Raw genomic sequence first — 21,867 nt, forward strand, 5'->3', positions numbered from 1 at the left:
TGGAACAGATTTGGGTCTTGCCCTCCTTTTTGCAGGACAGGTCCTTGGGCAGCAGGAGGTGCATCAGCCATGCCACAACTGGCCAAGCTGCCACCCCACATCTCCCTGCATCTCAGCATTTACAAAAGGGACACAGCTCCTGCTTTTTGGCCTGTTGGGAACTCTGCACTGGCTCATGATTGCTGGGATCACACTGAGGTTGTGCACTTCCCCATGCTCTGCAGAGAAGAGTGCTTATCCACCCACACCCCATCTCTGCCCCCAGCAATGACAGCCATCCATAAAGCCCTTCCAAGTGCACAGGGTGCAGGAAGATGTGCAGGTATCACAGATATTATTCCTTTGGAGGAATAAACTCACCTATCTTGCCCTTCTCTGTGCAGCCAAAAGTTTGCAGTAACTACTCTGTGGTCAGGCCACTGGTAAAATGAATTCCATACCATGCAAGTGACAATCCCTGCAGACCCACAGGGCTGGAAACACAAACAATTACATGCTCCCTTTCTTCTTGCAGCTGTGGGAACAAGCGGCTGCTTCCCCGTGTCCTCCTCTTTGAGTCATGTCAATAATTCAAAAAGCGTTACAAGTCTGGAGGCAAAGCAGGCTGCTGTAACACAAGGCCACCTGACTTCTTGGGGGTGTGACTCAGGAGCTGTTCATCTTTCTGGGACAGAGAGAGTGTCGATGACTTCCCTAAGGAGTTCTGATTGCCATCTCATGAGCACATGAGATGTACACAGAACGTGTCTGTACGCAGTACAGATTAATTACATCCACAATGCCTATCTGCTACAGAAAGCCAGGTATTTGCATCTTGGCCGAGAAAGTCTTTTAGATTGCTTCAGAACACCTCAGCCTTTCATGAAATGTGGTAGTCAAAGCTCTACAAGACAACAGCCACCTGACTGTAATCAGTAACCTTCTTCATAATCCCCACCTGAGAAGCCTACAACACAAGGAACCAGGTGAAACCACTCAGTGAGGAAACATCTGATGGATCTACCTGCATTGATGGTTAGCTAAGGCACACTTATTGCATCTACATTTCACAGGACCAATGTTCTCTGCTAATATAATAGATGCATACTTGCACAGAATAAGTGTGTTTGGCCTCAAGTAGGACAGAAAACCCCCTATTGCAAAGAGCCAAGAGGAATATGAGGAAAAGCCTGATTAAATTGGTTTCTGCAAGGTGCTGGGAGTGGGGGGTTGTGTGTGGTGGGTTTTGTGGGTTTTTTGGTTGGTGTTTTTTGGGGGTTTTTTTTAGGTTCATGGTAAATTTCAAGAGAAAAATAATGACAGGTAATGTGGGCTAAAGCTCGTCATCAGTTCATGACTGAAGTTTGCCAAGCCTAGGCCTCAGGCAAGTGCCAATATGAGACAGAAATGCCATTTTAGAGAGCCAAACAGGACTTGTCTCTTTCCCCCCCCTTTTTTTTTAACTCAAATATGAATATTTGAAAAAGCTCAGGAAGCTGCAGTGTTGAAGACAACAGATTACTGGGCAAATGGCTGGATCAAAACTGCATTTTCCCCTTCCAAACAGACTTTGCAAAATCTATATTTAATAATTGTAATAATTGAGTAATTCCTATTTTGGCCTGCACAGCAGAGGACTGTGACACATTAAACCATCATGTCTTTCAAAATGTTTTAAATATAGTATTATTCAAACCTTTTTCTATTTTAGTAGGAACCCAATGTACTAATTAATACATCTAGGTAAGGGCAAATCACCTTGGCTTAGCTGATGGGTAATGACTAGGTACAGATTCAAAAAAAGCCTCCTGTTTGAGGCCACAGCATGACAAGTGTGAACACTACCAACTCCCTCTGACTACAGTCCTGAGCATCCCTTGGCTTGCTGGGGATGCCTGCTTTTGCAAGTTGGTAGATAAAGGATGCTCCAAGAGTCAGGAATGAGAGCAAGAGTTTCAAGAGATCAATGAGCATCTGATCAAGTCTTGTATATGCTATCTTCCTCACAGTAGGCAGTACTTCTGAAGCAGAAAGAATACAAAAAAGATCAGTGGGAACACTTCAGTGACTTCACATTTTACATGCAGGTTGTTATTTTAATGCCTCAGCACAGCAGCAATGTTTGGGTTACAGTTTGAGTTGCAGCTTAATAAGGTAAGAAACAAACAGGGATGTCAATGAAACTTAATAGATTATTTAGTTAAACAACTATGACTTTCTGCAATGGGTGAGTGGAAAGATGGAGCATGGAGAAAGGTGGGTGTACCTCTGATACCTCATATTTCATACCTGAAACCGTACTGCACGTAATTCTTTCTGAACCTGTGCTCAAATTACTAAGATTGCTCTTTGCCTGATGTCAGTGTTTCTCAGACTCATCTGCAACTTTAATACTAACCTAGTTCTTGCAAACAAATAGCAAAACTGATGCCTTTTAATCACCATCCAAACAAACTCACAAAGTAGGTCAGAGTAGGTCAATAAGGTGCCTTCTCCTCACAAATAAAGAACAAGATATTGATGACACTGCAAAGCTCCCCAGAGTATGCCTACAGTTCAGTCATTATCAAAGCATCAGAGCTGAAGAGACACCCTCTGGGAAATCAGACACAGAGCAAAGCTTCTTGCCGCTGCAACCATATTGCTTCAGTCTCCAAGCTACTCACAGAAAGGATAGCAAATGTACTCTGCACTGGAGTTTTCAGTGCTTGTCCTTCTGCTTGCCAAATGTATTTCCCCTTCCACCACACACTCAGTGTCATAGCATGTTATGAATACGAGTTATGATTAATAAGGACAAGATTATATTAATAAAAATATTGATTCTTATTTATTGATATGAACATTTGGCCTGCTGGCAACTGATAGAATGGGATTTCACCAGGCCATGACCATATGAAGTAAAGACATAAACTTAGCCTAGGTGAAGCATGGGCAGTGCATGTGCCTGTTTACCAGAGGGAGGATAAATTCCTTGTTTACCAGACTTTCTGATGCCTGGGTTCTTTGTCCTTTTCCTGCATTCCCAGGACCCCTGCAGGAGGGAAGGGGAGAGGGAGAGCACACCTGAACATGCCAGGACTTGTTCTGGGTTTCTGGTGGGCCCGTTTGGCCCTACCACCACACAGCAGTAGCTGCTCTGCACAGTGTCCCACTGAGAGTACTTTTTCCTGACCCAAACACCTCCGGATAGCAACAAGCAGCACACCCAACTTGGGTCCAGCAAGCTGCCCTCTACATGCAAATCTACTGTACTCTTTCAAACCAGAAGCAGCTCCTAAACCTCAACCAAAAAATAAACTTACTAAGTCTTCTTATGTAGAAAGTAACAACGAATTAAACTTACAACAGCTATGTACATGCACGGTCACACCCAGGTCTTCTAAATGTTAAGAGCTATTACATTATCATCATTCTGTAATAATAATAAAAAAATAATTCTGCTGAGGTCCTCACCTGTGAAAGGATAACACAGCCTGTCTTCTGGAGGATGGTCCTTCAAGAAAGGCAGAGATGACACAAAGGAATACCCTTCTTTGTCACAAAATTTACTTCTCAATCTACTGAAAAGTGACCCAAGGCTACCCTTCTGTCCTGAGTTGTCCAGATTGTCCTTGGAGGTGTCGTCAGGCTCCGGAGATGAAAGAAGGAGGTACTTTTCATTACAGATAAATGTGTCATCCGTGGGAGCCCCTAGAGGATTCTCTTTAAAGGTAAACTTTTCCAGAAGTTCTGGGACATCCTCCATCCTAGTGCAAGGTGATTCCTGAGGTATACTGGTTGTCTTGGAAGGCCTGGTGTGAGGACTGTAGACAGGGAAGAATACCTTCTTGCTATAACGCCTTGGAGATCTCTCTTCAGAGCCAACAGAAAAACTGGATGTATTTGAGAAAGGCCTCCCATTTGCTAAATACTCTCCTGCACACTCCCCTGCTATAAGCTCCTGTGGCTGAGTGTTATTTGTTCTATTACTGTTAATATTCCTTTGGCTTAGGGAACAGCCAGGAGCACTGGAGAAGCTGAAGACAGCTTGTTCTGAAGAGGCTTTGACTTTGCTGTCTGAGTCCTGCTTTAGTCCTTCTGGAGATGACGTTAGAGGTTCCAAAATGGACCTTTTGATGGCATGGGCTATGAGCTTTAGTGGTGATTTTGGGCAGCCAGCTGTATGCTCCCTGGAAGCTGCATCTGGACCTCTCAGAGAATCTTTTGTGTCAACTGGCAAAGCTGGTGGAGCACCATCTGCAAATAAGAGAGGCATAGGACAAGAGAGTTTGAACCCATCTCTTTGCCAGTCATCACCCTTCTCCTCTGAAGTCCACAGAGCTTCTTTGTTTTGTCCTATGTCTACCCTGCTTGAATCATATGACAAGGGTCGCTGTTGACTACAAAATATCAGCTTCTTTTCTGTCTCCTTTAATTCTTGCTCAAGGTTTTCTTCTGGGTGCCTTGTATTTTTGCCATCTTTCTCTTTCAAATCCAGAAAAGATAACATTTTTTTCTTCCTATTAAAATCTGCTTCAGAGGTATGTTTCTGGGTTTTTTCCTTCCAGCCCTTTGTTGTGTATGCCCCAACGTCACTATTTGCATCTTCGGGCTCTGAAAAATCAGCAGCCAGTGTCCCATTCCCAGGAGAGATCTGTGGAAAATGTCTGGTGCTGCTCTGAAAAGGACAATGAGGCACATAGGGATGGATTTCTTCAGGCATCTCTCTAGATTTTTCTTTTCTTTGAAATACTGGGCTGTAGGGTTTGAAATGATCTCTTGTAACTTCTGTTGGTTTCTTGTGAGAAGCCAACTGTGCATGAAAAAAATATTATTTGAGGGGTAGACAGATACAATTTAGTGTTATATTTTATGTTGTATTATAAAAGTTTAATATTCATGTAATGCTAATAAACATAACATTTAATTTGTATCTATGTACATACATATGTGGATGATAATACAAGACAAGTCTTTGTCTCTAAAGGGCTGATATTTCTCTAGAAGTGGAAATCTAAAACTATGGGAAATATTAATAGTCTTGAAATAATGCTAAGAATCTGTCATATCTTTATGAATTTCCATTAGTATTTTCCTCAGAAAAAAGCAGTCCTATCCACAGGAAAATAAAAAAGAGCAGATCAACTCTATTCTCCCATTTTATTCCAGTTGCACCACCTCAGAGTTCCCAACAAGCACAAGAGACTATCATCTGTCCTCTCCAACTGCTTTTATAATATTCAGTGCTTACACTGTGCAGGTAGGAATGAATGAAGTGACCCAGCAAAGACTGTAAAATGCAAGACAGTAGCTTTAAACCATTCAATCAGTCCTCTCTTATGATTATTTTTCCTTTGATGAAGATATGATTCATTACTCTAGCCACCAAAATACTCTGCTGGAGATAATAATGAGCATAAATGCCCATATTATCCAGCCAGTGGGATAGAAACTAGGCATTTTTCCTTCTTGAAAGGGAGGCATTTTGTCCTCACTGCTATATGATAACGGACAGTGTGAAGATTCAATTCCTGTTTTCACTTATGTGCCAAATTCCCAAATTCCCATGGGTGAAGCCATTAATCTGTCTTCTCACTTCCCAGAAGCATCAGAAGTAAGGCAATAATGATTACTCCCTGTTTCACAATTGTATTTGATGACTAAAATTAATATTGGCTAGGATCTTGGAAAAACTTGAGAAACACTAATAAACAAATTATCACCCTCTTAATCCTCTTTCTTTCAGAGAAAGTAAAAGGCTGCTAAGCACCACTTGTGGAGTGGGAGCTGCATAAAGTCACCTCTCCTCATGTGCAGCATGGCTAGGCAGCACTGTGAAGTTCTGCTCCCCTGGGACGTTCCCTTCCTGTCCCTATTGTCCTGGGCCGGATTTGAACCACCACCATGGACATGGAAGACTTGATATGATTTTCTTTTTTAAACACTAACCCCGAGGTCAAGCAATTTTAAGCATGTTTAACCCAAAGGGTGAGGACAGCGTAGTAGGACATGAAGTACATAGGCTGATCCTCACTCCACCTGGCTCCAGGGCCAGGAGACGTGCTGCCCTTTACTTGGAACCATCAGTCATGACTCCTGCTGCAGTGCTGCCCTTACAGCAGGCCCACCCTTCCTCAGCCTTCAAAAATAAACTCATTTTTAAAAGTAGAAAATGGAAATCCTTGGTTCTGAAGGAAGCTAAAGATAGTGCTGAGCCATGGGAGGCATGCAGCCATGGGAGACATGCTACTAGTTAAGAAAAGAGGTCTTCTGCCCATCAAATGCAAGGGGTGAATGTTAGACAAGGGCACACCAACCTCCAAGGGCTGCAACAGCCTGAAATCCTCCAGCCTCCTGTGCTGGGTTTCCTACAGCTGGCATTATACAAGTCCTTACCACAGCTCCCAGATGTGGTCTTCAAGGCTGGTAGCAGCACTTGCCTTTCACCTAATGATGCATAACAATGAAGTGGCATTTAAGCCACTCAGATGAGTTATCCTCTCACCCCACCACCGCTGGCATATGGCTGTGCCCAATAAGCCACACATTTCCATACAGCTCCACAAGCATGCAGGGAAACCAATGGCCAGCTTGGGAGCACCAGGGGACAGAGGCTTGGGAGTTTTCCTCCCCTCTAGGCAGAAAATATGGCACAGAGGAACTCCCATGCTGGAAGGGAAGGGCAGGGTGGTGGTGCTTACATGCTGACTGTTGCAACAAGGTTAGTGCCTAACTCTCAGTGCAACTGGGGTCTGAATCTCAAAGCAAAAGTGACTTAACTGCATGGGTTTATCAGAGTATCAGTGTCTTTTCCCTATGTATTGCACAGGCATAACTCCAACTTTAGCTGGTTACTGTGAGAATAAAAACTACCTGAAAGACCAGAGGATGCTCAGACAGCCTGCTGGGGGCAGACATACCCCACCAATAGTTACATTCTTTTTTTTCCTCTGTACAATTCTCCTTTGTACCTGTGTTTGAAGGTGATCCTCTTCAGGACTGCTTTGACAGCTGGTTGAGCTCTCCTTCCAGTGTAGCCCATGTTTCTTGCTGGACAGTAAAGGGCAACCTGCCAAAGACACTTACTTTACCATCACATTTGTATTGCTTTTGTCTTAAGTAAAGCTTGCGATTAAAGAATGAGAAGCACAGAAAACTAAAAAGTCATCTGGATACAGCTGTACCTGAAGAGATGACCTACAGTAATGAAGTTTGTGGCCTCACTCACACAGGTGTGCATATGCTATGCCAAATACATGTTGACATTTTCATTGGTGGACCCGAGCTGCTTCCACTTTTTGGCTGGATGTCATGAAGCAGCTTTTGTGTTCCCGGAAACTTTCTGGAAAAACAGCCTTCTTTAGAGGGCTTTCAGGCATTAAAGGCAGAGGTAGTCAAAACAAGCAGCAACTTTTGAGGCTTTGGGTAGTTCTGAGAAATGAAGAAAATAGATGACTTCTGAGAGGGCTGTTCATCAGAATGGGAAAGAAATGAGAAATGCAACCACCTGCAGGCAATAAGGACAAAAATAATCCTGTGGCCTTCCAGGCCAAGCCAATGGCAACAGGCTGGGCATTTCTAAGATCAGGCAAGGTAGCTAACTGCTAAAAGCCTTAAACCAAAATTAGCACAAGCAGACTCAAGATCTGCTGGCAGAAAAAGAAGGGAGGTAACTTGCACCTGAAGGGAGTCAGAAGAGCTCTCATGTTTGTGCCTGTAGGAATGTTACATAATAAATAATCCTTGTAAAGAAGAAAAGTATCTCGAGCCAAGATATTACCATGTCAAGCTATAATATCACAAGTATATTTATAGCTCAATTATTAACTTCCAAACCCAGCTATTAGTTCTGAAAACTACAAAGGCTCCCAAAGCACACTAAAGTTATTCTACACAGGAGTTAAAAGCTGTGTAAGGACACAACAGGGAGATAAGATAGTTCTTGTACATGGCTGTCAGAAAAGGTAAGACAGAGAGAGAGGCCAATTTTCCTCTGTCTCACCTATTTGTTGCCAGTCTTGATGCAATTTGTTATATTCCATCATGAACAGAGGGAAGGAACTCCGGCAGGGACTAGCAAACAGGATTGAATTGAACCATGCGAAAACATGAGACTCCAGAATTAGGATTAAAAATTCCCACTATCACCTGCATAAGTGATCCAGAGGAGTTTAGTCTGGTCCACTCAAGTACATGAGTCTCCTGACTCGTGCAAATGTCATGGCTCACCACACCAAGGGGAAAGGCAACTGCTGGTGCAGTGATAACCATAATACTGACGGGGGCGTAAACCCACAGCCCAGGGGTCTGCAGAGTAACAACATGTGCCTGTGAGAACAACTGCTTCTCACTACAGCTCTCATGGGCATGCATTATCTTACAAGGACAAGGCCTGCACATGTGAGAACACAGCTTTGTGCAAAGCCACAGCAGCAATGAGTTTATTCCCACCAAAAGGCAGCCTTCACGTTCAAAACAGGATTTAAACCCTCAGTTCCCTAGGGTACTATCATGATTTGCTTGGCCCAACAGCTACTCCAACTGACCAAGATAAATTAAGAGTGTGGTGTTCCCTGTGGCCGTGCGACTGGGATTAAAGATTTTGAAAGGTAATATCCTGCTCTGAGCCTTCCAGCCAATAAAACCATGACACTGATTTCCTTTCTTTGGCCGTGCACCTCGTGCTGTTTATGAAACATATGTGTTTTGGGAAATAAGCCTGAGAAGGAGACCTTTTTCTTTCATGTGACTTATGATCATATGAATTCTTGTAACCAAACATTACATGGATTAAATATAGAACTGTAGATTTACTGTGTTCCCCTAGAGAATTAAAAATGCCTTTAATCTATTCCCACTATGTGCTTTACACCTCGTTTTAATAGCATACTTGAGCTTCGGACAAATTCATGCAGTGCAACACTTCCCTCTCTAAGGCTTTTAGCTCCCTCTAGAGCCCTTCAGAGGCACACGGAAGTTTTTAATAAAATGGTGGGGAAATGAATTGGCAAACAATTAAGTAATGCACTTGCTGAGAACAAGCTGAAAATGACTCGAAATTAACAAGTGACCTCAGTCTTCACTCCTTTCCCAGAATCGTTTTTTTTTTCCTTTTTTCTACCTGGAGTATGGAATAAGCATAATTTTAGTTTGGTCTTTTAAAAACTGAGATCAGTTAAGGCAAGATTTTAAATCCAAATTTTTGGCGAGGCCAACATCTGATTTTGATTCAATCCTAAAATGCTGTACAGTGCTCAGAGACAGCCCTGAGGCTGACACAGGTGCCATGAGACTTCGAGGGCACCCTGCTCTGCCTCTTCATCCTGGGCATAGATGAGCCTCCCCCAGGGTCAGACATCCTGCACAGCTGCTCCAGAGAGGCCTCTTGGAGCACAGCAAGTTCCCACACCTCAGAGGTTCCTTGAATCCCAGGGAACACAGCCCTCTTGGGGCTTATCTGGTGAGATGCTGGTAAGCTCACACAACTCCCATACTGGGATTGTCAGATCGGGCAGGTACCTGCGAGTCCATAATGAGCACAGGGCAGGCCAGGGTGCACTTTCAGAGGAGCTGCGCCAAAGCAGGGGGGCAACCCTGTTATGAGCAGCAACCCTGGCTATGAGGGGTTACCACCCTGTGTTTTAGAAGTGAGATGAGTGCAGACACAATCACTACAGAAATCACTGCATTCCTGTGCCATTTGGACCAGCCCAAACCAACTGAAAGTGCTAGAGGACAAGAACCACTAACACTCTTACCCGTTTACTTCTTGGTGTGGCTGTTAGCACTCTTCCTTTCAGTAACCCAGAAACCTGGGTTTTTCCAGCTAAAAAGAGATGATAGAGTGCTTGTAGATGGCTCTAAGTAGGCATCTCCAGGAGCATTTCTAATAGGAGATACTCAAAATGTTAGATCTGCACCTAATGAAATGCAGCAGTCAGTGCAGGTAGGGCTGGAGAGAGAACAGTGGTTCTGGGATAGGGATACATTTTCTTAGCTGCAGAATTAGAGCAGACACTACTTGCTGGTGGGTGAAATAACATAAGGAACAGTCACCCAGGGAATTTGATCTCCTGAGGACAAGAAAATGGAAAATATTTGTTGCATTTTAGATCTCTGGTTTCTCATCTAGTAACTCAAAACCAGAAAACTTTTCAAGGAAAGCAGGAGAAACAGACATTTAGGAGACAAGGAAATAGAAGACAGCACAAACAGAAGGCAAAATTCATTCTTGGGCTTTACTCACTTGTTTGCAGTTTTCTCCTCCAATTCTGATACTTATTGTATGCTGTGGAGTGAAAACTGTTGGCTCTCTGTAGTGCTGAAGAGAATCAGAAAAGACACATGGTCAGCTAACGTAGCAAAAGCTAGAGAGTGAAAATAAAAGGAAAAAAGAAAGGGGAGAAAAACAGCTTAAATGGAGTCTGGGGTGGTTTTCTAAGCAGTAAGAAAACCTGTAAGCAATACAGGTCCCACTGCTGCGGCAGGGCCGGGAGAGGGCAGCGCTGGGTGGCAAGAGATGCCCGGAAGAAAATTGCTGCTGGAATTCTCCCTCAGCCTCAGCCCAGCACTTGCTCTTTCCTCTGTGAAGCCCGCGGGAGCAGAAAGGCAGGCAGGCAAGGGGACAGAGTCTTCAGGATAATGCAGCTGCGGGAGGCTGCAGAGCTGAGAGGCTGCTCATGTACATCTAGATAAACCTGTCTGGTGTGGTGGGGAGGAAGCTGATGGTGGGGAGAAAGGTGGCCTTAGCAACTGGAAATAGGGGAAGAGTATGAAACCGTGAAAGAAAAAAGATAAAATCCTTTAGTGACTGCATAGGGACACACACTGCTAGGCACGCTTCAGGGTTTGCTGCTGTCCTTATTTTGCCCTAAACAAGGGCTTTAGTTATTCAAGAGTACATTTTACTTGCCGATTTGAAAAGCATATATGGGCTGGGGGTGGTGGAAAATGGGAAGAAGTTAATGACAATGGCATTTTATTTTTTGTAAAATCGTTTCTTTGGCTGTTTTTAACTCATCTTTTAGTTCTGGCCTGTTCCAGCTCTAGAAGGGAATTTCCATTTGGAGGCAGACTGTTCCTAAATCTCTCCCCATCACCTTGTTAACTACAGCCATTCCTCCTTGTGCTTTCACCGGACACAAACATTTGAAACAGCTGCTGACAGGGATACAAATTGAATGACGCAGAGCTCTCTAGTGCCTCCCAGCGTCATCCCTGCTTGAGAGCACTGCAAATAATGCATCGGCTGCTAATAAAGTCTACACCTCACCGACGGCAAAACATTCATCTCACCCTGGCAAGCAAAGCAAGAGGCACAACTGCTCCTGGTTATTTTGCATCATGGAAATGCTGTTTCATCTATAGCACCCAAAAGGCAGAACCCACCACCCCCCCACCCCAGTTAAAAAGGACACTGTTAAGAGGTACAGCCTGGCCTCTGCTTTGAAAACTTCTCCCAGCCCTGACTTCAGCCCTCAAAAGAGGCTGCTTAAAGGATGCCCAGGTTAGGATGCTGCTTACCATCGGCAACTTTAGATGTTTTGGGGCTTTCCTCTAGCACCACAGGGCTCCTGGTGAGTGATGCCCACCTCTGGAAAGGGCTCAGGCAGACAGAGGGTTCAGGCAATGAGGTCCCTCCTTCATTCACTTCAGAGTTTGAGTCACCATTAAAATCAGACTCCAGCTCAGAGCTACAAGGGAAGGAGGGCAAGATGCAAAGAAAGTGGGACACGTCAGAAGATGCATAAAATGGAGATATACACTACCTTTCATTGCAGTAAGTACCAGTGTCAGCCCTACAGCCAGGAGGTGTCAGAGAAATAGCTGTTTTGCAGTCAGACCTGGTATTCTCATTTTGCTTCATTCACTGTTGCTATTACAGGACTGTAACTTGCAGTTGCTATACATTTCCCCATCAGACTTCACATGCCCAGGTTTGCACCCACAACTGCATTTAGTACCTGGAATCAAACTGGCATTGAGAGAAGCTTGAGGTGAAGCACTGCACTGCATGGTTTGCAGAGACAGGTCCTTCTGCCTGCAAGGCCATACCAAAATGAAGAAAGGGAAATAGCAGTATTTGCAATGCAGCACACTGCCTAGAATAAAGGCCCAAGGGTCAAAACTATTTTTCATCTTTTCCCTTTCCCAAGACTTTTGGAAATAAGAGGCATGCCATAGGGAGCTCACAGGAGGCCAGATTCAGGGCAGCCTGCTCTGACCATGACCAACAATTCAATACAGTTACTGTTGGATGTCACCTCATCTCCCATCTGGGACCCGGAATCAGCTTCCTACTCTTGGTGGCACTGGCTGCTGAGAGTTTGTCACTTGGCAGGTGTGAGGGGATGCAACAGTCCCCTCCTGCAGTGTGACTGCTGCCTCTGCAATTGCACTGCTGGCAGAAGGCAAAGCCAAGGAGAGTTTCTGAGGAACTTCTGAGGGATAGGAATCTCGCCTAGCATTCAGTTTAGGGGAACTCATACTGGAAACCATGCAGCAGTTTTGACCAAGAGGTGACATCTGTGGCTTGGATAAGGCCTCTGTAAAACTCAGGTATTTTGTATAAAAAATAAGCAACCAAACTTCAGGAGCTGCTGGGACAGACTTAACAGTAAGATGTAATGAGGCCCCCAAGCTGATCACAGCATCTTTTTCCTTTAATGTAACTAAAGATATGTCGCACAAACACACATGAATGGCACACACGTTGTGACCTTACCTCTGAGAAGGATAATGACAGGTTTAGGTGATTAGTAGTCTTTTTTTCTTTCTTTCTTTTTCTTTTTTTTTTTTAAATAATCCTAAGATTTCTTTCATTTCTTAAGCCAGACTGTAAGGAACAGGCATTTGCAAGCCTTCTGACGTGACCACATGCCCACTGCCATAAACAAACATGCCATCACCCCAGTCAGCCTATTTTTAATGCAAACAACATTGCTAAGCTAGTTTATAGATCTCTTGTGATGAGTAATAGCTCTATCTTTAAAAAAAAAAAAGTAGCTTATGCTGTGAGTAGTCCTTTTGTCATGGCAGGGAAAAGCTGGTTTGTGTTTATATAGTACTGCCTTGTAGAAAGCAAAGATTTCTTTCAGCAGCCCAAGGCATAGCCCAGGAGGTGGGAGGAAGAACAACTGAATAAAAGGCTGTAGACACTATAAAGCCAGGGCAAATGCCATATGGGTATTGCTTGCCAGTCCTGCACCCCCACCACTTCACCAGCAGTGCTAGGAGGCCAGGGCCAGCAAGGTAGTGAGGATGAGGGCACAGCTCCAGGTGCGTTGTTCTCTCCATAGGCTAAATCAGAGCAGCTTTAAATTTCACTACTAATACATACTTGTTAGGCGTCTTTCAAGCTATGTGAAGCATGTATATGTGTGTATATATATATATAAAAAATACAAATAGATGAAGACTTTGATAGCTGATATCCTGTGTGGATAGGGAGAAACCACACTGAGATTGGGCAGAATGCCACACAAAAAAGACCTGCCATTAACATTGATTGATATATTTCTCTTTCAAAGAGCAAAATGTTTATTTTCCTTGGCTGGCAAGGATGTAAGTGCTTTAGTACAAAGCTTCTCCTCTAAACTCTGCTTAATAGGTGCTCATTATTCACAAGTACCTAAAGCCTCAGCTGCAAAGCTGTGTTACCAAGCTGGTGGTTTTCCCCATCCCACCAAGTGCCCCACAGTTCAGAAGTGCCATTTGTCACTTTCTATTTCTCTCATCCCCCATTCTTAGACAGGGGTTGTCATTGACAAAATGGTGTGAAGCAAAGGGTGCCCAAGCTGCTGCAACAGTGGGAGACTGACCTCAGAGCTGCTGGCACCAGTCATGCTGGTAACAGACAGGGCAGCACCCCTCGCACCATGTGCCCCTGGCAGGAAACCAGGGGCTTCTCTGTCCAGCCACAGCAGGGGCTGCTGCAGAGAAGGAACTGATCCCTTGAATCAGAGGGATCAGTTGACTGTCATTGCTGCCTGGGCACCCCAGGGGCACCACAAGCTGCAGGGTGTCAGTGAGGGATACACAGACTTCACAGATAGGTCTGTCAAACAGGTAGGAAACCCTAACCCAAGCTCTCCATCCCTCATGGGAGAGGAACCTTGGAGAGGTTCATTTTTCCCCAGAAGAGCACCCAGACCCATGCATCAGAGCACAAATGCCATTTAAAATCACAAGAGGGAATGGTAGAAAGTACTCCACAAGCTACACAGCACCTTGAAGAGATGTTAAAGGTTGCCAGTCTTTGAAGGAGCTTCCTTACAGAGCAATGGCTCTGTGTTTGGCAACACTTAAAGTTTTCAGTTTGCCCCTGCCTTGCCCCCACCCCCCCCTTTTTTTTTTTTGGTACCTCCTCATCATCTTTTTCAGTCCTCAGGAAGGGAAACTGCTTTACCCTGGAGATACCAATCTAATCTTTAGAGGGAATGAACTTCACAGAATCCTGCCCCAAAAGCCAATGTATTCTAATTTGTATGCAGAAATCAGGCTTCCTCTGGGTGCTCCCCAAAGATCATCAACTTTCATATTTCTTGGGGGTGGACAGGCTCAAATACCCAGGGAGAGGCCCAGGGTGCAGAGCTGCAGGATGATACCCAAGGTGGGAGAAGGCAAGGTCAGAGGATGCACCTTTTGCCACAACACACCCAATGCCTTAATCCCTGAACCAGCATTTTTTGGTACATAAAGAGTCGAACCCAGGCTGATCAGGACCATGTTTTGCTCTGATTGAGGCCCTTGTGTGGGATGTGAATATTTGAAGATTTCCTGCAAAGTGAGTCATGTGTCTGGGGGATTTATGGCTGTGGTGAAGAGCAATTGTTATTCTGAGTGGTTTGTCTGCTGGGTTTTTTTTCTCCCCTTGTAAGTACATTCAGTACTATTACTTTATCTTTTTTCCTTACCATTCCAGAGAAAACTAAGCTGCTCTTACAAGTAAGCCTATTAAAAAGACTCATATTTTAAAGTACCTGCTTGCATCACTGGTGACCATGACTCTGATAGCAAGAAGGTTGTGTTCAGTCATCTCCTCCTCAGGTATGATCCTGACGGTGGCCCACTCAGGGGAAGGGGGTGAGAACCAGCTCTCCAGATCAGGGCACTTGGGGATGCTCTTCGCCTTCTTTGGGGAGGTGGGCTCATCAGTTGTAGGCAGGTGATGGTCTGGGAAAGCACAAAGCTGGGTGTTAGGGGCAAGCTGAAGCAAAGGAGTCTTCAGGGGGGAACTCACTTCCTTGGCCAGCAGCAGTGGTTTCTGTGAGGAACCCCATGTGTCCCCACAGGTGCAGGCAAGCTGTACACACTGATAGCCCAGCATCCTTTGAACCTGGGGATCTGTGGTACATCCCTGCTGGGATTCATCCACTCCACAAGGATGCAATGAGGAAGTTTCAGGTGCAGCCTGCAGGTCCTCACTGCTCAGTGAGACAGCCATCAGGCTGGGTGTCTGGTGGCAGTAGTAACAAAAACATGCCAGCCATTCCAGCAGGGATGTCAGGCCATGATATACATCTGCATGTGGAGGGAGGCAGATGGACCACCCTGGCTGGGGTGGCTAAATCTCCATCATTTTATTGTAAGTTTAGGTCAATTTAGGACAGTGGAAATGAGCAAAACAAAAACAGGCTCTTCAGAAGGCTATTTCTGAGTGAGTACAGCAAATACAGACACTGATGTAGGAAAAGAAGCAGCATAACAGCACTTAAATAGCATGATCCCTGAACTTTGCATTCAGGTAGGAGAAATATAGAATAAACCTGTTTCCTCATCCCAGGTGATGCAGACAGAGCCAAAGGGAAAAGATTATCTATTCCTGTAAAGTCCTTAATTTTTGAGCAACCTCATTTATCCACAACTTCCTGCACAAACAAGTAGAAATAAATCAGTGGCACAAGTTCCCTTGGGGCTTGGTGCAGAAGGGACAACTGATTAGCTCTGGGAGAGTGGCTTTGCTCAGTTCACCTCCCATGTGAGGTATTTTTGCTACATTTAATTCAACACTGTTGCTTCTAATGTACACCTGAATGTGTGAAACAACCAACCCCAAAAATCAGAAATCTATTAGAGAAAATTATCTAGTAAATACCAATTAAACTCTTCTTTAACTTGCAGCTCCTTCATTTATTGCACATGAAAAACAAACCACCCAGGAGCAAGAGTGCTACAAGCAAAGCCCAGATGCATTAGGAAGATTATACACACCATGGCACTCGAGTGCTGACCCACAGGACCCTCTGGAGCAGCAAGGCTGTCCCCCAGCCATCACACATCTGTCTGGTCATGGGCCAGGGGCAGCAGAAGCAGATATGGCAGGTATTGTGGGTGCATATCCCACATCACGCCAAGCCCTAATCCCATCTCGGATGACTTGGTCCATCCATCACTGCCCCCGTCACTGCTACCATTTTTGTGGAGTTGTGAAGCAAGGCCCTCTAAACAAGCTGTAACAGCAGAACTTCACCTTTATTCTGCATGATTCAGGTAGTTCCTTGTCTCCTTCAGAAAAAGAAAACTGGTGTTCCAAGCTTCTGCACCTCTCCCAGTTATTGCTTGTGCTCAGCCCCTTTCTATGTTTGAAAGTAAGCACCACTGAGGAAAGCCTGGCTGCTGGTGGCAGGAATGACTGTACTACTTGTGCCAGCCAGGTGAAATTCCCTTACTTGCACTCCCAGACTGAGTAACATGGCTTGGTGGTAATTTTTTTAGCAGTTTTACCGACTACAATTTTCCCAAGCAGCACAGAGCATTGTGCTTTTCAAAAGGCTATAGTGATTTCTGGTTTTCCACCCTTCATAAAAGCCAACGTTTTTTCTTGGCTTGAAAACTCCTCAAGAATTCATTACTCACAAGAGTGTTGGATGGGTTTTGTTTGGGGTTTTAAAAAAAATTATTCTATGTACAAGAAGCCAAAGAGGACGGAGGAGTGGCTGGCTACTTCTCCAGAGCAAAGTTCTCCCATGTGAAAACATATGCTCAGTCTCTACATCCAACTCATTTGCACCACAGCAGACATGTGCTTCTCCACCACATAGATTTCATTTCCTTTAGGAGATGGAGGAAATTCATCCCTATCTGATTTTTGTGTCTAACTTTCACTTTGGCCAAGCCAGGCCACCCACCTCAAACACACTAATGGGCAGCTCCCTGCAAGCCCAGCAGTATTCTGGTGATGATGTGTGATACCATGAGTCAATGGGGCACAGCTGCTCACAGCAAGATACTGTGACCCTTCCTTGCTTGGGGGCATGAACCCCTTCCAGGAATGGTCCACTCTCCCCCAGAGCTGGACTGGACCACGATGAACCATTTCTACTCTCCAGGAGTAGAAAGCAGCACTGAACCAATTTGTAAAACCTAGTGTCCTTCAGCTCAACCTTCTCCCTAAGAGATGCTGCATTTTATATGAAAATCAGAGCAGGCAAAACCAAACAGAAGTTTGCCAGCTCTGTTTATAAGCTTTGTACCCATGCTGGCAATAAGCACTGGCCAAGGTCATTGCACATGGCTGTTAAAGTCAGTTTTGACATTTGCTTGCATGCTCAGTGCATTAATACTTTCCCCACCATGCTGACAGGAAAGAGAAGAAAACATGTTTATGACTAACAGACACACAGCTGGAGAGCATCGAAACCCACAGACAGACAGACTACCTAAAAATCATTCCCAGCTTGGTTCCTGCATGTATTCAAGTCAACAAGTCCCTCTGCAATAGCCTGTTACACAGACAGTTTTCAGTCATTATAGACATAATAGGCAGAGCTGGCAAAGGACCTTAGGATGTAATTCAGTCTACCAGATAACTGTTCTGGGTGGCACTGTCACTTCTCTTTATTATAAAGAGTTATGCTTCTGTGCTTGATTTTTTTCCTCCCTTCCCCCTCTTTCCTTTTTGATATCATGATATATCCCTTCCTTGAATTCTGCACCTAGAAGCTCATCCTCTCAGCAGTCTGTTAGGCAGCCAGGTCCTTTTTTGAGTAAGGTAAGTTTGCATTCCCAACAATACCTATCAGGTTTAAGGTTCAGCATCCTGCATCAGCATCAACCTCTACCTAGTGAAAGGTGTCCCTATCCAAGGCAGGGAGGTTGGTCTAGGTCTTTAAAAGGTCCCTTCCAACCCAAACCACTCTAGGATTAGAAAGCATACTCACTCCTTACTAATATTTAATCAGTATTTGTATTGCGATACATGAAGTTGAATAAATCACATTGCACCTAACTCCATAAAAGCAGAAACTGCACCATCTTGGTGTTTCAGTGTGTGGGATGTCCATGTGTGTACATGAACCCAAACACTGGTCACACATTCCAAAAGATTAAAGTAAGTGTGACTGTTTCTCATCACAGGGCTGCACCTTTGGAACAGGCTAAAAAAAACCCCACCCCAAACCCAAAAAACCAACAAACCAACAAAAACCCCCCACACAGGCAAAACCCCAAAGACGTCACAATTGTCAGGGTTTTTTGAAGGCTCTGATGATGCTGCACCATTTGAGTGGCCTCTCCTAGAAGGCAGCCCAGACCAAACTCTCAGCTCCATGGGTGGGCACTGCACGGTGAAAACAGCCCAGCAGAGCTCTGCAGGCTCTCACAAGAGAGAGATTTCCACCCCTGGAACAAAAGGGGTAGGGATCACATGCAGAGAGCAGGGACAAGCTGCTGCTGCTGGACGCGTGTGAATACCTCGGAAGAAGAGCATGGCCAGTTCCAGCAAGCACCTGGAGGCTGCACAGGCCTGGGGCAAACCACCTGCCTCTGTACAACCAGCCAAATTGATCCCACTCGTGGGGTGGGTTGAAAATTTCCCGCCCCCCAACATTAAACACTGGCCATTACTGCAGCAATTCTTAAAGGAGTTTTTAAAAGAATAAGCACAATCTGATACAAATGAGAAAGCTGAGACTCCTTTAAACCTCTTATTTTGCACAAAAAGGTAAGAAGGGCTGTCTGAACTAAGTGTCTCCTACGCTGGTCCAAAGGTCAGGTACTTGCACAAAGGTGAGGCACACGGTTTTGCTCCCAAACAGAGGCTAGCCTAAATAAGAAGTGGCCTTTGTATCTTTTCATGCCAGCTGGGAAGCTTGTATCTATGATTGTATACTGGGCTGCCACCTGTCCTTGCAGCAAGGTCCTGAGTAAGATGTTACAGTGATCCTGAGCAGGGCAACAGTGAATTTTCGTGAATCTGTCTCCAGAGTGGAAACCAGGCTCTCAATCTCAGTTCCCTCATTGCATGTTGAGAGTTAAGCATCCCAGAATGGCACCTCTAGTGATCATTGCAAATAACTGGTCAGGGACCATGCTGGCTGCTAAACCAGCCCTCAGGGAGGAGGCAGAGCGAGCTTTGCTGGAGGTGAAGCTGTGCTCAAACAGGGGATAAATCCACGCTGTTTGGCACTTCTGGGCATATGCAGCAACCCCACCACCATCCCTGATCTCTGGGGAAGCTCAAGGTCTTGCAGAATAATCAAGGTGGACATCCAGCTCCTAAACCCAAGGTGGGATTACCACAAAAACTCCAAGATAACTGATTTTGCTAGTGCACAAGTCCTTTCCTAAGTCTGTGCCTGGCTCTGCTTACCCACATTGTCCCACTTCTTAACCAGAAGACAAAAAATGGCCTTATTGCTATTCCCTAAGGGGAAGGGCCCTGCAGATAGACCAAGCCATGTGTCTGGAGTTACCTAAGCAGCCTGCCATGCTACAGGCACCTCAGTGACCGGCCAGTACTCTTGCTTCACATTAAATTTCCTCCCCAGGACAGAAGGTTTTCTACTAGAAGGTATGAGACTGAGGTAGAGGAATTGAACTTTTTAAGATAAACACATACCACGTAAAAAAGCAGTATCTGGCCTGGGGGACAAAAAAGGGCACAGCCCCATTTCCTGCCAGTGCAAACTGGTGCTGTACGACTGATCTCTGTGGGACAGTGTGGGACAGGCAGCACTAGCCATTATCAGAGGAGAACCCAGTCCTCAGGAAACAGTCACTCAAAATAGCATTTTCATAAGATCTTACTTCATTTCCATCATGCTCACTTTAGATTTCCTACTATGTCTCAGCATGCTAAAGACCTCCAGCAGTGAGTATGCCTGCTCTCTAGCAGAGTTTGGACTGGAGTCCTTACTAATCCTTTGCCAAAGTGTTAGAATAGTTTACCCGAGGAGAGGGGACACAGAGAAGCCGTGCATAGGAAGGCATTAATCTTAGGTCACAGTCACCCAACCAGATCTCTGCCATGTGAGTGTGTCTGCAGGGACAGGCAGCACACACCACAAGAATCTCACAGCACACTGCTGGCCAGTTAAAGTGGAAACATCCTAACAACCACTGACTTGTGTTTTCTAGGTGCTGAAGTTTGCTTAACTAGTCAGTATGAGTGAGCCAAGGAACTAACATGCCAATTCCCAAATCCTCCATGTCCTTTGATGCTTTTCTGCACTGAGGTGAGGGGAAACAAGCAGGCAGGGCAGCCCTCCCAGCTCTGCTCAGCAAGGAGCCATGGCTCCTTTGCAGCTCGGTGTTTATGCTGTTTTATGGACTACACTTACACAACTGTAACCTGCTGTCTGAAAGTCTGATGGGATTAAGAGAATTTAAGTTTTCTGTTCCTTAAGTTGTAGATCTCCTTACTCTGCTGTCATCCACAGCACAATGATCCTTCTCATTCATCATGTCTCGCAAATGCTTTGTTTGGCCATGCCATTACCTTTTCATTAATCTCCTGATTCTGCTCTCCCCTGCCTTACACAGTGTGCCTTGCCTGACTCCCTACCTTCTGGTTGCCTTTCCCCAGCTTTCTCAGAGTGATGTCCCAGCTACCACCTGCCAGTCAGCAGGTTTCTGTATGTTCTCTACCCTTGTCTTCCAGCTCCAAACCTCAACACACCTCACCCAACTACAGGCTGGCTCTGGTATTGAGCTGGGCAATTTCTGGGGTTGTGGACATCTTGCTGGCACCACAGCAGGTGGACCTGGCCTGAGACAAGGGCTTGGAGTGGCTCTGCTAGTCAAAGCAACAAGAAAGTTCTGCAGTACCACAAAACCAGGCTCTTGCTTCCTCCTCTTAAGCCAGATGACAAAATCACAGGTTCCAAATGGAGACTGGGGCCAGGCAGAGTTGAAGCACAGCAGAGCAGGCACTGTCTGCACTTCTTCACCTGGCACTGTGCAGGCAGGAGCAGGAGGGGCTGTATTCCACCTTGCTAGCCTGAGAGCACTGGACACATGGATGAAGGACACACTGCACGACAGAATGGTGCAGGCAGCTGGCCCCTGGAGAATGCACTGATGGCCCAGCTAGAGCCTGCAGTGAGTTTATTCACTTCCGTCCCAAACTGGCAGCAGCATTTCAGCACACAAGCCGTACTGCCTGTCTCCTCAATGCAAGCATCTCTCCTCAATCAGAGAGCAAATAACATGGCTTTGCCTTTTTTTTTTGGGGTGGGGGGTGGAGGGAGGTGGTGGTGTTCTTCATGTAAGCAGGGGAGCCTAGCTGCCTTCAGTTATTTAAGCAGCAGCAATAAAGCCAGTGATTTCAACAGAACAATCCTGAATTCTTCTGGCCATCCCACTCAAACATGATGAAAAATTTCAATAAAAAATTTCTCCTTTGTCTGCCTTTCAAAACCTACCTCATCCTCCTCATACAGAATGAAAAAATTACTGTTTTCCTTACAGGGCAAGGAGTTAGCTTAACTGTCTAGTAAATTAGAAGTATTCCTAAAGCTTCATCTGTAGGGCTGACATCCAGGTTGGCACTCACCCCAGGGTCACGGCTGTTCAAAACATCTCCTGCAGCCCCCACAGATGCAAACCTCTTTCCCGTGAAGCACACTTTTATTCTCCTTTAAGTGTTATGCCAAGTTTTCTCAAAGTTGTGCCAGCTCACCCTTC

At 45.2% G+C, this 21,867-nt stretch overlaps 1 protein-coding gene across 1 annotated transcript in view; it reads right to left on the reverse strand.

Annotated features, from left to right (window-relative positions):
• Positions 1 to 21,867, reverse strand: part of MICAL2 (microtubule associated monooxygenase, calponin and LIM domain containing 2) — a 115,898-nt gene that overhangs the window by 12,432 nt on the left and 81,599 nt on the right. The window contains exons 26-30 of the mRNA XM_054172015.1: positions 14,943 to 15,418; positions 11,485 to 11,654; positions 10,208 to 10,282; positions 6,882 to 7,030; positions 3,436 to 4,783 (exon numbers count right to left, since the gene is read on the reverse strand). Of these exons, the coding sequence (XP_054027990.1) occupies positions 3,436 to 4,783; positions 6,882 to 7,030; positions 10,208 to 10,282; positions 11,485 to 11,654; positions 14,943 to 15,418 (2,218 nt within the window). The remainder of the gene's footprint in view (positions 1 to 3,435; positions 4,784 to 6,881; positions 7,031 to 10,207; positions 10,283 to 11,484; positions 11,655 to 14,942; positions 15,419 to 21,867) is intronic.

The sequence above is a fragment of the Dryobates pubescens genome, chromosome 22, assembly GCF_014839835.1.
Source record: "Dryobates pubescens isolate bDryPub1 chromosome 22, bDryPub1.pri, whole genome shotgun sequence".
NCBI classification, from domain to species: Eukaryota; Metazoa; Chordata; class Aves; order Piciformes; family Picidae; genus Dryobates; species Dryobates pubescens.